The sequence below is a fragment of the Emys orbicularis genome, chromosome 2 (assembly GCF_028017835.1).
Source record: "Emys orbicularis isolate rEmyOrb1 chromosome 2, rEmyOrb1.hap1, whole genome shotgun sequence".
Lineage (NCBI taxonomy): Eukaryota > Metazoa > Chordata > Testudines > Emydidae > Emys > Emys orbicularis.
This window is the reverse complement of record NC_088684.1, coordinates 81,668,528-81,684,953: the sequence shown is the minus strand read 5'-3', so window position 1 is coordinate 81,684,953 and position 16,426 is coordinate 81,668,528. Positions and strand designations below refer to the sequence as shown.

General features: G+C 43.7%; 1 protein-coding gene across 1 annotated transcript in view; it reads right to left on the bottom strand.

Moving 5' to 3' along the window:
* Positions 1–16,426, bottom strand: part of OSBPL1A (oxysterol binding protein like 1A) — a 141,485-nt gene that overhangs the window by 115,807 nt on the left and 9,252 nt on the right. Inside the window, exon 3 of the mRNA XM_065397957.1 lies at positions 4,852–4,937. Within this exon, the coding sequence (XP_065254029.1) occupies positions 4,852–4,937 (86 nt within the window). The remainder of the gene's footprint in view (positions 1–4,851; positions 4,938–16,426) is intronic.

The following is a 16,426-nucleotide window of genomic DNA, read 5'->3' as shown; positions in this document are numbered from 1 at the left end:
AAGACTCGTTTAAGCCTTATTACTTGTGCCTGAAGTAACAAACATACACTGATCCTTCTTTGAAAATTTATACACATGCTTACGTGCTTCCTCTGCTGACATAGTAGTATCATTGACTATTTTTTTATTTTATTAATGGCACACATGCCAGTCTCGACTATTTGGAATTTAAAATTAAGTGTTAAGGTAGCGCAGACTTTTGCATCCCATATGTCTGAAATACTGTGACAAATACTGCAGGTACTAAGTTTCTTGAAAAGACTCAAGGCCTAACTCACTGTATTACCTGAGTTTTATGCTGATGTACCTGAACTCAACAAGCTGGTGAATATAAAACTCCAGTTACTATACTTGATCAGAGCATCATTGTTTTGATCGGTCTACCTGAAGGCATATTTTGTTTCCTAATGCTTGAATTTAAAGTTGCATTAGTCTGTTAGCCAACATTTTAAAAGTGGTTTAGTGTAAACAAGTACATTATCCTAGGCTTTAGCTGAACCAGCTTGTTTACATTAGGCTTCAGAATGTCACACACCTGCCAATACCATCCTTCAACTACTTCAAGGTTTTGTCTAAACTAGACTTTAGATTTCTTGTGCCAAATTTTCAAGATTAGGTGTGTGCAAACATCTGGTGTCCATGAACAAGCCACACATTCAGAAGTATGTAGTTAGCTGCCTTCAAGTGCAATAGTACATAAGCACATAGAATCATAGAAGAGTAGGACTGGAATGGACCTTGACAGGTCATCTAGTCCAATCCCCTGCACTAAGGCAGGACTAAGTATTATCTAGACCAGTGGTTCTCAAACTTATTTGACCAGGTACCCCTTCTTTGTGTCTGCAGTAGTTTATGGCCCCCTCCCTCCACATACATACTGCCACCCGGCTCTGAAGGCAGAGTGGAGAGCAGTGGCTGCTGGCCGGGCACCCAGCTCTGAAGGCAGCGCTGCACCAGCAGCAGTGCAGAAGCAAGGGAGGCAATGTGAAAAGTGATACTGATGAATAGGAGAAGTAAGGGTTGCAAGGGGCACTAAGTGCAGCATGGGTTCAGGCTCTCCTTCCCCCCCCCCCCCCATCTCTCACCTGAAGGCGGCAGGGATCTGGCTGTCAGCCTCAGGGTGGCAGTAGCAGCGCAGAAGTAAGGGTTGCAAGGGGCGCTAAGTCTGCTGTGGAAAGTGAGAGATTGGGGGAAGGAGAGCCTGAACCCATGTGCACTTCCCAGTGAGGGATTGAAGGAGGGGTGGCAAGGAGAGTCTGAGCCACCTCCCAGGGGGTGGGGATGGAGACCCAAGCCCAGGCTGTACCTGGGGCTGAGAGCCAGAGCTCTTAAAAATAAAAGAGCGCACATCTCACACCTCCGGACACATTCCAGCGCCTCCCTTGGGAGGCCTGCCCCAGTTTGAGAACTGCTGGTCTAGACCAGCGGTTCTCAAACTGTGGGTCGGAACCCCAAAGTAGGTTGCAACCCCCTTTGAATGGGGTCACCAGGGCTGGCTTAGACTTGCTGGAGCTCTAGCCCTACTACCCAGGGCTGAAGCCAAAGCCCAAGGGCTTCAGCCCTGGGTGGCAGGACTCCGGTTGCAGGCCCCCGGTTGCAGGCCCCCTGCCTGAGGCTGGAGACCTTGAGCTTCAGCTTTGGCCCCACCGCCTGGACTGTTGGGGCTTGGGCTTTGGTCCTGCCATCCAGGGCAGTGGGGCTTGGGCGGGCTCAGGCTTCGGTCCCCGCTCCTGGGGTCATGAAGTAATTTTTGTTGTCAGAAGTGGGTCCTGGTGCAGTGAAGTTTGGGACTCCCTGATCTAGATCATCCCTGACAGATGTTGGTCTAACCTGTTCTGAAAAACCTCCAAATGATGGAGCTTCTACAACCTCCCTAGGCAATTTATTCCAGTTAGGAAAAACTTCCTAATGTCTAACCTAAGTCTCTCTTGCTGCAATTTAAGCCCATTATTTCTTCTCCAGTCTTCAGCGGAGAAGGAGAATTTATTACCCTCTTTATATCAACCTCTCATGTATCTGAAGACTTGTCTCCTCTCAGTCTTCTCTTCTCCAGACTAAACAAACCCAATTTTTCCACAATGTTGTCTTGATCTTCAATAATTTGTTCTCTGAACTTTCTCCCATTTGTCCACATCTTTCCCAAAGTGTAGTATCCAGAACTGGACACAATACTCCAGTTGAGGCCTTATCGGTGTTGAGTAGAAGAATTATTTTTCGTGTCTTGCTTACAACACTCTTGCTAATACATCTAGAATGATGTGCGCTTTTTTGGCAACAGTATTATGTAATTGACTTATTTAGTTTGTGATCCACTATAAACCCCAGATCCATTTTTGCAGTACTCCTTTCTAGACAGTCATTTCCCATTTTGTATTTATGCAATTGATTATTCCTTCCTAAGCATAGTACTTTGCATTTGTCCTTATGGAATTCCATCCTATTTACTTCATACCATTTCTCCCGTTTGATTATATCATTTTGGATTCTAATCCTGTCCTCCAAAGCAACTGCAACCCCTCCAGGTTTGCATCATCCACAAACTTCATAAGTGCACTCTATGCCATTATCAAAATTATTTATGACGGTATTAAATAGAAATGGATCCAGGACAGACTCCTGAGTGACCCCACTTGATATGCCCTTCCAGCTCAATTGTGAACCATTTGATAACTAGTCTTAGAATAATTTTCCAACCAGTTGTGCACCCACCTTGCAGGAGGTTTGTTTAAGCTATATTTCTCTAGTTTATGAGAAAGTCATTGAGACAGAAGCAAAGCCTTACTAAAGTCAAGATATATCATCTCTACTGTCTCCCCTATTCCACCAAAGAAGGATATTAGGTTGCTTTGACATGATTTGCTCTTGACAAATCCATGCTGACTATTACTTATCACCTTACTTTCTTCTAGGTACTTACAAATTGATTGATTTGCATCATTATCTTTCCAGGTACTGAAGTTAAGCTGACAAGTCTATAATTCCCTGGGTTGTCTAGATTTGCTTTTTATAAACAGGTGCTACTGTATATTTGCCTTTTTCAGTCCTCTCCCCCAACTTCCATGAGTTCTCAAAGATAATTGCTAAGGCTGCATGTCTGTCATGGAGGTCATGGATTCCATGACTTTCCATGATAGCCGTGAGTTCTGCAGCAGCCAATGCAGCTTCTTGGATAGCCCCTGGGCCAGTTGCTGCTGGGGCAGTCTTGGGCCACTGTGCCCTTTCCCCCCCAGCAGCAGCAGCTTGGGTATGGGAGGGGGCTCAGGGATGGGGTTGGGGCAGCGCTTACCTCGGGGGACTCCCTGGAAGCAGCCGGCATGTCCCTGAAGCTCCTAGGCGGAGGGGCCAGGGGGCTTTGTGTGCTGCCCCTGCCTCCAGGCACCGCCCCTGCAGCTCCCATTGGCTGCAGTTCCTGGCCAACGGGAGCTGCGGAGCCGGCGCTCGTGGCAGGGGCAGCACTCCCTCCCTCCCCCACCCTCCCTGGCCATTCCCCTCCCCCAGCACCCCCAGCTCAAGTTTTAGTTAGGGGTATATAGTGCAAGTCATGAACAGGTCATGGGCCATGAATTTTTGTTTATGACCCATGACCTGTCCAGGACTTTTACTAAAAATACCCATGACTAAAATGTAGTCTTAATTGCTAATGGATCAGAGCTCTCTTCAGCTAGTTCCTTAAATATTCTAGGAAGTATTTCATCCACCCCTGCAGACTTGAAGACACAACTTGTCTAAGTAATTCTTAAGTTGTTCTTTTCCTATTTGAGCCTCAGATCCTACCCCATTTACAGTGATGTTCACTGTGTTAGTTATCCAATCACAGCTAATTAACTTTTTCGGTGAAAGCAAACAAAAAATGCCATTTAACACTTCAGCCATTGATGCATTTTCTGTTATTGTCTTTCCCTCCACATTGAGTAATGTGCTACCTGGTCTTGGTCTTCCCCTTGCTTCTCATGGATTTGTAAAATGTTTGTTATCCTTTATGTCCCTAGCTAGTTTAATCTTGTTTTGTGCATTTGCCTTTCTAATTTTGTCCCTATATGCTTGTGGGTGTTTTTTTTTTTTAATATTTGTCCTTTGTAATTTGATGTAGTTTCCACTTTTCGTATGACACTGAGTTTCAGGTCATTAAAGATGTCTTTTATACTTCCTATCTATCCTACCACATTGGGATCTTTTGCTCTTGTGCCTTTAATAATGTTTCTTTAAAAAATTGCCAATTCTCCTGAACCTTTTTCTCTTTAGACTTGCTTCCTCCTATAGGATCTTTCCTACCAATTCTTGGAGTTTGCTAAAGTCTGCCTTCTTAAAGCCCATCGTCTTTATTCTGCTGTTTTCCCTCCTACCATTCATTAGAATCAAATTCTATTGCATTTCATGATCACTTTCACCCACTTCAGATTCTCAACTAGTTCCTCCGTTTGTCAGTATCAAAACCAGAATAGCCTCTTCTAGTTGCTTTCCGTACCCTCTGTAACAGAGTTGTCTCCCATGCATTCCAAGAATGTTAGATAATCTGTACCCTGCTATTTTCCCATGCAAATATGTACATGTGCAAGCATGTAATTAAATACAAGCATGCACATGACTAGTGGGAAGGATAGTTCATTGCCTTCACTTAGAATTGCATTGCTTCTCTTCAAGCAAACGGTTTGCACTTTAGTAGAAAAACCACTTTTCCTGTTTATTTTGAGGTTTCAGAAAAAGACAACTAGCTATTGGTCACCTGAACAACAACTTGTGGTATCATGAAAAAAAACAAAAAAAAACCAGTATTAAAATAAGGTGGTATCATGAAAAACATTATGTAGGATCTTCAGACTCATTTAGAAATATAGACAACATTAAGTATACCTTCAGCAAATCCTTGACCACATTGCCATGTCCAAAATAGCATGCAAGGTGAAGAGGCGTCCAACCCAAATTAGATTTACTTCTGCCTAAAAATATGAAACAGAACATCAGGTAAACAAATGCTTTTGTAATACAAGACAGTAGGAACAGTTCAGTGTAAACTGTAACATCTTGCCAACTCTCACACAAATAACAGGCATAGTTAGTCTCTACAGTGAGAGCAGCCATTTATAGATTTCAGGCCAAAAAGGACTATGAATATCTAGTCAGACCTCCTGCAGGATAATAAAATAAAAATTTCCACCCATTAATTACTGCACCAAGCCCGTAGCTTGTGGCAGAACTAGAGCAACGTTTCTCAAATGCAGCCACTGTGGCCGCATGTGGCCACCAGGGGTTTTTCCTGCAGCCACAACAGCCTCTTGTGCAGAGATGGAGGAGGGAGCAAAGCAGTGGCCCCTCCCTGCAGCACTCAGGGGCAGGCTTCAGCCTCCCACCACCCCCGGTTCAGCCAGAGGCTCTGGCGACAGGCTATAGTCCCCCCTCATCAAGCTGCAGCTGCAGGCCTCCTGAGGTGGGCTTCAGCATCTCTTCCCCTTCCCCCCCCCCAACTTCAGGACTTTGGTTTTCAGCCCCCTCGCAGTAGCAGGGCTCCGCCTGTGGGCCGGGGCTTCAGCCCACCCCCAACTCCAGCCCTGGGGCTCTGGGCTTCTGAAGGGCCAGCCTTACCAAGCACTGTGGTCCAGAGACAAGAAGTGGGGTGAGCCTGGGGTCCAAGGCCATGGAAGGGCGCCCAAGGCAATGGGGAGGAAGCAGTGGAGCCTGGGGAGGCAGTGGGGGCCAGGGGCACCAAAATGTAACTGTACATTATTTTTACTATTGAGTCTACAAAAAAATAACAATGATTTGATCATGTAAATATGCATATTTGTTTTTCCTAAAATTGTCAGAGCACTCTGAGGCCGCCAAAAAATTTGTCATGAGAAGCCCTGAACTAGAGCATCTCTAACAGGGCAACAACCTAGCATTACATTGTTGCTTCCATATTTCTTATCTCTTGTGCTTTGACACGTGGATGAAAAGAGCATTCTAAGAACTAGATTTTTTTTTAAATCTGAGAGTCTAAAAAGCCAATTCCGGTTTAACTGGGTCCATTCCTCTTACACAACCCTTAGAGAGTCAGGGCTAACCCTTTCACTTAAGAGCATAGGACACATGAGAAGCAAGTTGGTTTATAACCCGAATTATCTTTATGTTTAGGAATACTATGCACTGGCAACAGCCTTGTCATTGGCAAGGCTTTCTAGGTTAAGCAGTTACCAACTGCGTTTGCAATCCACAAGGCTTGTATGTTCAGATCTCACTGGCAGGGTGGTGGAGCTAATAGAACAGTCAGCTGGAAAGACAGAGCAAAGCTCTTGGATAACCACTATTTATTCAGATTCAGAATAGTTTACCCAGAAGTGGTGACTAGCTGTATTAGACAGTCCCTGAAATTTCAGCTTTTGTTAAATAGCAGTGAATGTTGACTGGTAGATTTCTAGGTTAAAATTATGTACATTACAGTGAAATAAATTCCACTGAGCTGGTAACTGAGTTTAGTTTCTCTACTTGCTACATGTAAACAATAAGCAGAGCTGTTCTCACAAAAACTGTATATTAAAGATGCTTTTAAGTACCAGCCACAAAGCTTTTTACTTGTGGGGGTATTGAGGGGACACAGATTAGTGGTTTAATGCATAAGTTGTAGTACCATCATCAAGTTCTCCTTCATCTCATGTATGCCTTACAAGTAGGCCTCTGCAGCCCATGCAAGTTTGCCAACGAGAAGACAAACACTACCACAGAACCCTACACCTTTCTTAAAAAAATGAGTGTTTAAGATGGGGCTCAAAGCATTAACTGAATTATCAGTTATTTTCCTGTAGTTGCCCTATTAACAATTTTCAGCATAGATAAACACCATTAAGGGCCTTTTAACCATAAGGAGGTCTTATATTAAACTAAGAAGTTTTCACCCCTACCCAAATGTTCTCACTTTTAGAGCTTTGAAGATTGCTGACCCCCATCCCAGGCCCAGCTGCACCTTCATTTCAAGTGTCAAGATGAGCCCTCTTATTGTAGATATTGGCTTACTTTGTTACCTTGTCTTCTCCTTTCCATTTTTGTCCCCACCTCCAGTCTATCTCATGGACCAGCTGCAGTTTGCCGTAGCCTCAACTGTTAGCTCCTTAGGAAAGGACTCTTTACTGCATGCCTGCAAAATGGCAGCTGAGCCTTGAATGTTATGCAGTATTACCTCAGCACAAATAAATGCCATGTGAACCACTATTTGGCAAGTACAAGGATAGCAAGTTATTGGCAGAAAGATTCAAAGCTACCTCATTGTGCATCCTCTAATGGGATTATCAGTTGTTCAGAACTTCAGGATTCTAACGTTAGACTAGGCCATGCCACTTTTTTTGTGACAACCTTAGTTTGTCCTTTTCACTTTTAAGTGTCCATGCAGTCATCACTGCTTCTCAGCTATCAACAGCTGCATTACATGGAGGCCTTCCTATTATTTACACATTTGCTTGTAAGACAGTGAAGCAAATGAGCTCCTTATGGTCCCTTCCAACAGTGGTAACCATACTGGCAGACTTCTTGGTTAAGATAACAGTGTGTAAGATAACAGTCTAGGTATGCAGCATTTCAAGGTCTACAGTAAACCAGAGGTGCCAGTATGCTGCCTCCCCTCCTCCAAGACCCCCTCACATATACTTCGGGCCTTCTAGCTTTACATCCCCATGCCTACATCTTTTAAAGATATTAGAAGCTGGAAAGACCTAACAGATGTTCTCTAGCCTGCATGCAGAGAGCTTTGAAATAACCCTTGTGGAGATCAGGAAGTTCAGCACACGGTTTGGGCCACAACTAGACCAATTTTTGGTTTTGGTCTACTGTAATGGAATTGTTTCTTTAGGAGTCTCACCTTTCAGTGTCTTACTTTATGTAAAGTTTCCAAACAAGAATATGACTAGAGTGTCAAACGCACTCAAGATCCTAGTTAGAAGTGGACAAACATTCAAATGAGAGGCCTAGTGATTGAAGCGTATATCTGATTAAATTTAATATCTCTGCTAAACATTACTGCACATCAGTAAGTTACACTGAAAGTCTGAGTAACATGTTAAAAAAGCAAGTCGTTTCAGAAGAAAGTTTTGATGGGACTCCCATGTGGCCAGTTTTGCTTACAACTTTAGTTTCAGTTCAGATTTAGGCTAGTTAAAATTTGTTCGTGTTTTCATACCAGACTGATGTGGCAGAAAGGCATTTCCCTGCTTCATGCTTTAAAAAGAGGCAACATCCTCAGTCAAGGGTAGAAGCAGACTGGGTAGTGATCAGCTATCCTCCACTAAAGTGACAGCCCAGCAGAAATAAGTTATATGTAACATTGGGGTCCCCAATATAAACCCACAAAAGCAAGCACAATTGTTAAGTCTACCTTTTTATGTTCTGTTGGAACACAATGCTATATGTAAGCTTTAAGAAGGCATGGTAACCATCTTGCATTACTAGGACTTGTGCATTCTGCTGCACGTTTGCCTTTCTGCTTGTTCTCCCTTACTACTGATTTTTGTCAGTTACAATTTGACATTGTGCTTCTCTAAGGGAAAAGTATTTGTTCCTTTAGTACCACGATATACTGGATTCCATGTTGAATGCCACCAGCAGGTTGTATATTAGATCTGGAGCAACAACTATCAGCCACAACAGGAGCCTACTGAACGGAAGTGCAAGGTCTGTAGGGTTTTATTTTTTTAATGTTCCATTTTCACTATCTAAAGCAGGATCATAATCATTGAGGAGGTAGGAAGAAGAAAAAGCATAAAGGTTGCCAGAAGTAGCATAGTAACAATGTCCTCTTCAGGCAGGACTTGTACTGTTTCCATCTAATCACTTGTTGGTATGTTCAGTGTAGAATGTAAGTAAATGGACCGTTACAACCTCTATTAAGACAGCATTAAACCTGTACCCAGCACCCTTTATTATAAACCCCAACACACAAAACATGACATCCATGTGACAGAATTGGAATGCCATGCATGAGAGAGCAGTCATTGCTAAGGCCCAAGGGCAGAATCTCAATTGAACTGCACATGTTGGTCAGCCTTTACCAGAGTTTGACACTCATCAAGAGTGATCCAGCATGTTTATTTTTTTTAAAAGGGTAGCAGCAAATTGTGCTGCAATAACTCAAATGCGGAAATATAGTTACAATGTATTGTTTTGAAAGGAGCATATTCTAAAGTCCCAGATGACAATAGTATGAAGCCTTCATTTAAATTTAAAGCCTGGGAGAAAAACCCAAGACTTCACTGCCAGTCTGAGTAATACAAAACACACCCCAATCTCACGTACTTCTACAAGTCACCCAACAGTATTGTGTTAACCCGGAAAGTTTTTCTTCTCTGCACAAGAGAGAGTTTCAGGAGTTCAAGGGCAAGCAGCAGCTAGAGCAGGGTCCGGCAACCTTTCAGAAGTGGTGTGCCGAGTCTTCACTTATTCATTTTAACTTAAGGTTTTGCGTTAAATTTTAACGTTTTTTAGAAGGTCTCTCTCTATAGGTCTATATTATATAACTAAACTATTGTTTAGTTTACATACAACAAGGTTTTCAAAATTTTTAAGAAGCTTAATTTAAAATTAAATTAAAATGCTGATCTTACGCCACCGGCCCACTCAGCCCGCTGCCGGCCTGGGGTTCCGTTCACCTAGTTCAGCAGCGAGCTGAGCGGGGCCTGCGGGACTCTGGCTAGCAAGGGGCCGGCAGCTGGGACCCCAGAACAGGGGTGCAGGTGGGAATGTGGAGGGGGTGCAGGAGCTCCCATTTGGTGCTCAGGGTGGGGGTGGGGATGTGGGAGGAAAGAGTAAGGGCATGGGGTGTGGGGGGGCTGGGTATGTGTGGGGGTGCAGGAGTCACAACAGGGGCTGGAGGTGTGAGGGGGTGCAGGGGTCAGGGCAGAGAGCTGGGGTGCTCAGCTTGTGAGGGTGCTCACGGCAGGGGGCTGGAAGGGATATGCCCCATCCCCACCCCTTTCCCCAGGGCCCCATCCCCACCTCTTCTCTGCCTCCTCCCTGGAGCAGCGAGCACGCTGTGGTTCTGCTTCCCCTCCCCCTCGCAAGGGCGATCAGCTGATCGGCGGCAGGGAGAGGGAGAGGGAGTGGGAGGGGCAAGAAAGCACCACGCTGGGGGAAGCAGCAGGGGAGGGGGGAGCTTGGCTGCCAGTAGGACCAAGCTTCTGCCTCTTGCCCCTGCAGGAGAAAACAGTGGGCAGGGCTGAGTGGGGCCAGGACCCTGGCAGGCAGGCAGCAGCGTGCCATCAAAAAAATTGGCTTGCGTGCCATCTTTGGCATGCATGCTGCAGGTTGCCGACCCCCGAGCTAGAGTGAAAAGTTGTATTTTTGTTAAACAACCCACATTAATGATATGACCAAAGGTATCAGACCAACTACTTTCAAACACCGAACCACTAACTTTTACTAGCAATTCAAATTAGGCGTCTGGTGCTGTCAGCTTCTAGCATTTGTTAGATATGTTCCTACTGAAAAGCCATTCCTCTATAAACTATCTTGGCACAGTTTAACTCACTCATCCAAGAAAGTTGGATCATCAACCCCTTTATCCAAGAGGCTGTGATGCCACAGCAGCAACCGGGTGCTTCAAGTCAAACTGAGTTACGACTCCTGCGACAAGCCCCTGAAACAGATGAACCAGGAATTCACACTCTCCTCCTTGTATCTCTACAGCTCCTATTGCCATCCAGGAGAAAAGTAGAGCATTGTGCAATCTCCTCTCAAATGAAAGTGATTTGAGATTATTTGCCCAGCTCAACCTCATGCAGAACCCTTTGGTTAGACTCAACAGGCTCCTTGTTTTGTGCATCTTTTGAAGAACTGCTGGGGGGGGGAGGGGGCACGGAAGGGAGCTTGTCGCTCAGGTAGTTTTTAAATGTAGCTTTATGGAATATTGACATGCCACTGAGGCATTTGTACAGAATAAAGGAAGGGAATTCTTAGCAAAGTGAAGCATTAAATCACTACTATAAAAAGTAAGTAATTTGTCACTTCTCTACCAAATAAGCCTCCTATAAGTAAGCTTATTAAAAGCCCACAGCAATTGTATAGCATTTTTGAAGCCCTTTAAGGTTAGGGTCTGAAAGCTCTTGCTGCAAGTTACTGTAGTTTGCTCTATTGTAGTGCTTGTATGTAAAATGAGAAGGAAGCTAGCACAAATGGCCTTGAAGTATCATGCTGCAGTCATCTGAAGGGTTATGCCATTGTAGCATGGCAAAAACTGCTTCACAGAAGAGTGAGCCAAATTCAGCGGGTGCAAGCTGTTGTAACTCCAGTGAAGTCTGAATTCTTATACCCAAACTGAAGTGGGTCAGCAATGTTTTTCATCAGACATCTCAAACTGTGTAGTAAGGTGTAAACCATGCGTAGGAAACCTATGGCACGTGTGCTGAAGGCGGCGTGCAAGCTGATTTTCAGTGGCACTCACACTGCCCAGGTCCTGGCCACTGGTCCGGGGGCTCTGCAATTTTAATTTAATTTTAAATGAAGCTTCTTAAACATTTTAAAAACCTTATTTACTTTACATACAACAATAGTTTAGTTATATATTATAGACTTATAGAAATAGACCTTCTAAAAACATTAAAATGTATTACTGGCATGCAAAACCTTAAATTAGAGTGAATAAATGAAGACTCTGCACACCACTTCTGAAAGGTTGCCGACCCCTGGTGTAAACCATCTGTTAGGAGAAGGCTTAGGGGCGCACACAGGTAGCCAAGAATGAAGTTGGCTGTCACACTTGCACATTAAACCTTTGTGTTTAACAAGAAGAGCAGACAATACAAGAAGGTGTCAAGGGGAAAACCCTAGAACTGAAAACCCCAAGCTCTCTTGGTCATCAAATCCTTTGATGTTCAAATAGAAACATTACTTTCAGGAAGTTCTCATTAGCCACCACTCAAAAGAGATCATCCTTCCTGTTTACATTTTGTGCAAGTCACTATATCCGCTACACAGTAGCTAAATGGAAAGCAGAAACATATGAAATTGGAAAGGCAATAACTGGACAGTGAATTTATGTACAGCCCACCAGTGTCAGCAGCACTATTTTTCATTTACACTGAACTCATTTTGTTGGAATAAACGGAGGCAAGGAGTACTGGGAGGGAGTGTGGAAGAAGTTTAAGGAGTCAGACCACGAAAGTGGATAGGGGAAAAAAAAAAAAAAAAAAAAGAGAGCATAGGATCAAAAGTTAAAGTTGTATCCCTTCTCCACCTCCTTTGTTTTAGGCAGGAAGTTATATAGGGCAGGGAAGTTATTAACTCTACAGTGCCTAGTACAATCTTGAGATTCGTATTAAATATAGATGCCAGGGTTTTTACTGGCTAATATGTTTATTAGCCTAAGGAAAAAATAAGCTGATCTTTCAGTCCATTTCCAATGGACAAGTAGGCACTTCATAAAAGCAGCACCACGTGGAATTATGCTACTGACAATCTCTGCAGAGACCAGGAACTGAACTAGCATGGTACCTGAACCACACCTCAGAGGGCCCTTCAAGAGAAGGGCTGAGATGCATTGGAAGATCAAATTGGGGTTGTTGGCCCAACTACTGCAGCCTCTGTTTTGGGGGGGGGGGGGAGGGGGAGAGGAGGAGGAGACTATAAAGACTATTTTCTATAAGAGATCCAGCTCTTCCCCCAAGGTGGAGTTTGCAGTGGACTTTGCAGGGCTTACTTTGTTTTTGTCCCAAATTTTAACTCCCAAAATGGGGTAAGCATGTACATTTTTCTCTAACAATATTATAGCATTAGTCTCAATGTTCACACCTCAAAAGAAATGAGAATACCATGTCAATAGTGGATAGATACATGTGTATAACAGAGGAAGTTAATTCATAACGGGTAGCTGAATGGTGATATATCTGTACCTTTTTGTTATGACAAATCCAGCTGAGGCAAGAATCTTTTTAGTCCATTTGTTTATAGGTGTAAGTTTTCACTGTACATACTGTTGGCTTGAGTCATACACAAGATTCTTCTTTAAGAGGGCTTTGCTTTTATCCTGCCATCAGCCTTAAACAAAACACCCTGCTATTTAAGCCATTTGTTCCCCACTTCCCAGCGAGAAGAGTGGAACAAATGCATATTCTCTTTCTGGAGATTAGCTAGTTAGATATTTTACAGGTGGAGGCATTAATAAGTGAAGCATCCATGGCCTATTAATGGACAGGAGAGACAACATGGTGCAGGGGACAAAGCACTGGACTGGACTCAAGGTATCTGGCTTTTATTGCCATTGCTGCCAGTGACATGCTGTGCGACTTTGGTCAAGTCAGTCACTTCACCTCCCTGAAACCTCCATTTACTCTTCCACCCTGTGTCTCATCCAAGTAGACCAGAAGCTGCTGGGATAGCAACTGTCATGTGTCTGTACAGTGTATAACACAATGGGGTACCTAGTCCCAGTTGGGGTCTCCAGGCCCTACTGTAATGTTAACACTACATTATCAGCTATTTATCTCTTCCCATCCCCTCCCTTTCTAGAGTCCCTCTTCCTCTGCCCAAGGTCTATAGTTCTACACTTATCTCAAACTTCTACAGATATCAGATATGTAGACTTCTGTCTCCAGTGAGTTATAAATGAAGTATTGACTGGGGGCGTGCTGTACTACAAAGACTGAGATGCAAGATACAGACAAGCAGAACACGTTCAAGACTTATTAGGGCATGTCCATCACTGGAAATGCTGGCAGATAGCATCAGTATTCTTTGCAAATGGCACCACTTACTCACTGAAGCCAAGAAACTATATGCAGTCCAACATATTGGATTCCTGTAGTCTTTCTGGTCCTTTATATAGTAGTTCACTCCACTTTTACAAGAGAACTTTCAAAGAAGGAGTTTGGAGCGCAGGTGATATTCTCTTCGATTCTTCCTGTCAAAGGTAGGGGCCCGGGCAGAGACAGGTGCATCATGGAGGTGAATGCCTGGCTGCGAAGATAGGCTTTGGCTTCCTCGACCACAGGATGCTATTCCAGGAAGGACTGCTAGGCAGAGATGGCGTTCACCTTTCGAGGAGGGGAAGGCCCTATTTGGACACAGACTGGCTAACCTAGTGAGGAGGGCTTTAAACTAGGTTCGACGGGGACAGGTGAGCAAAGCCCACAGGTAAGTGGGGAATATGGAGACCTGGGAGATGGGTTGGAAATAGGAGGGAGCGTGGGCTATAATGACAGAGAGAAAGGAGGGTCAGGGCAAAACTGGGAGGCAAGATCAAATCAGTATCTTAAATGCCTATATACAAATGCGAGACGTATGGGTAATAAGCAGGAAGAACTGGAAGTGCTAATAAATAAATACATACAACTATGACATTGTTGGCATCACCAAAACTTGGTGGGATAATACATGTGATTGGAATGTTGGTGCGGATGGGTACAGCTTGCTCAGACAGGGGAAAAAGGGAGGAGATGTTGCCTTATATATTAAAAATGCACACACTTGGACTGAGGTGGAGATGGATATAGGAGACGGAAGTGTTGAGAGTCTCTGGGTTAGGCTAAAAAGGGGTAAAAAACAAGGGTGATGTCATGTTAGGAGTCTACTACAGGCCACCTAACCAGGTGGAAGAGGTGGATGAGGCTTTTTTTAAACAACTAACAAAATCATCCAAAGCCCCATCCTGCTGGAAAGGATGTGGGACTTCAACTATCCAGATATATGTTGGGAAAATAACACAGCAGGGCACAGACTATCCAATAAGCTCTTGGACTGCATTGCAGACAACTTTTTATTTCAGAAGGTTGAAAAAGCTACTGGGGGGAAGCTGTTCTAGACTTGATTTTAACAAATAGGGAGGAACTCATTGAGAATTTGAAAGTAGAAGGCAGCTTGGGTGAAAGTGATCATGAAATCAGAGTTCACAATTCTAAGGAAGGGTAGAAGCGAGTACAGCAAAATAGAGACAATGGATTTCAGGAAGGCAGATTTTGGTAACTTCAGAGAGCTGATAGGTAAGGTCCCATGGGAATCAAGCCTGAAGGGAAAAAGAACTGAGGAGAGTTGGCAGTTTTTCAAAGGGACACTATTAAGGGCCCAAAAGCAAGCTATTCCGCTGGGTAGGAAAGATAGAAAATGTGGCAAAAGACCACCTTGGCTTAACCACGAGATCTTGCATGATCTAAAAAATAAAAAGGAGACATAAAAAATGGAAACTAGGACAGATTACAAAGGACGAATATAGGCAAACAACATAGGAATGCAGGGGCAAGATTAGAAAGGCAAAGGCACAAAATGAGCTCAAACTAGCTACAGGAATAAAGGGAAACAAGACGACTTTTTATCAATACATTAGAAGCAAGAGGAAGACCAAGGACAGGGTAGGCCTACTGCTCAGTGAGGAGGGAGAAACAGTAAGAGGAAACTTGGAAATGGCAGAGATGCTTAATGACTTCTTTGTTTCGGTCTTCACCGAGCAGTCTGAAGGAATGCCTAACATAGTGAATGCTAATGGGAAGGGGGTAGGTTTAGAAGATAAAATAAAAAAAGTTAAAAATCACTTAGAAAAGTTAGATGCCTGCAAGTCACCAGGGCCTGATGAAATGCATCCTAGAATACTCAAAGAGCTAATAGAGGAGGTATCTGAGCCTCTAGCTATTATCTTTGGAAAATCATGGGAGACAGGAGATATTCCAGAAGACTGGAAAAGGGCAAATATAGTGTCCATCTATAAAAAGGGAAATAAAAACAACCCAGGAAACTACAGACCAGTTAGTTTAACTTCTGTGCCAGGGCAAGTAATTAAGGAAATCTGCAAACACTTGGAAGGTGGTAAGGTGATAGGGAATAGCCAGCATAGATTTGTAAAGAACAAATCATGTCAAACCAATCTGATAGCTTTCTTTGATAGGATAATGAGTCTTGTGGATCAGGGCGAAGCGGTGGATGTGGTATACCTAGACTTTAGTAAGGCATTTGATACGGTCTCGCATGATATTCTTATCGATAAACTAGGCAAATACAACTTAGATGGGGCTACTATAAGGTGGGTGCATAACTGGCTGGATAACTGTACTCAGACAATAGTTATTAATGGTTCCCAATCCTCCTGGAAAGGTATAACAAGTTGGGTTCCGCAGGGGTCTGTTTTGGGACCGCCTCTGTTCAATATCTTCAGCAACGACTTAGATATTGGCATAGAAAGTACGCTTATTAAGTTTGCAGATGATACCAAACTGGGAGGGATTGCAACTGCTTTGGAGGATAGGGTCATAATTCAAAATGATCTGGACAAATTGGAGAAATGGTCTGAGGTAAACAGGATGAAGTTTAACAAAGACAAATGCAAAGTGCGCCACTTAGGAAGGAACAATCAGTTTCACACATACAGAATGGGAAGAGATTGTCTAGGAAGGAGTACGGCAGAAAGGGATCTAGGGGTTATAGTGGACCACAAGCTAAATATGAGTCCGTGTGATGCTACTGCAAAAAAAGCAAACATGATTCTGGG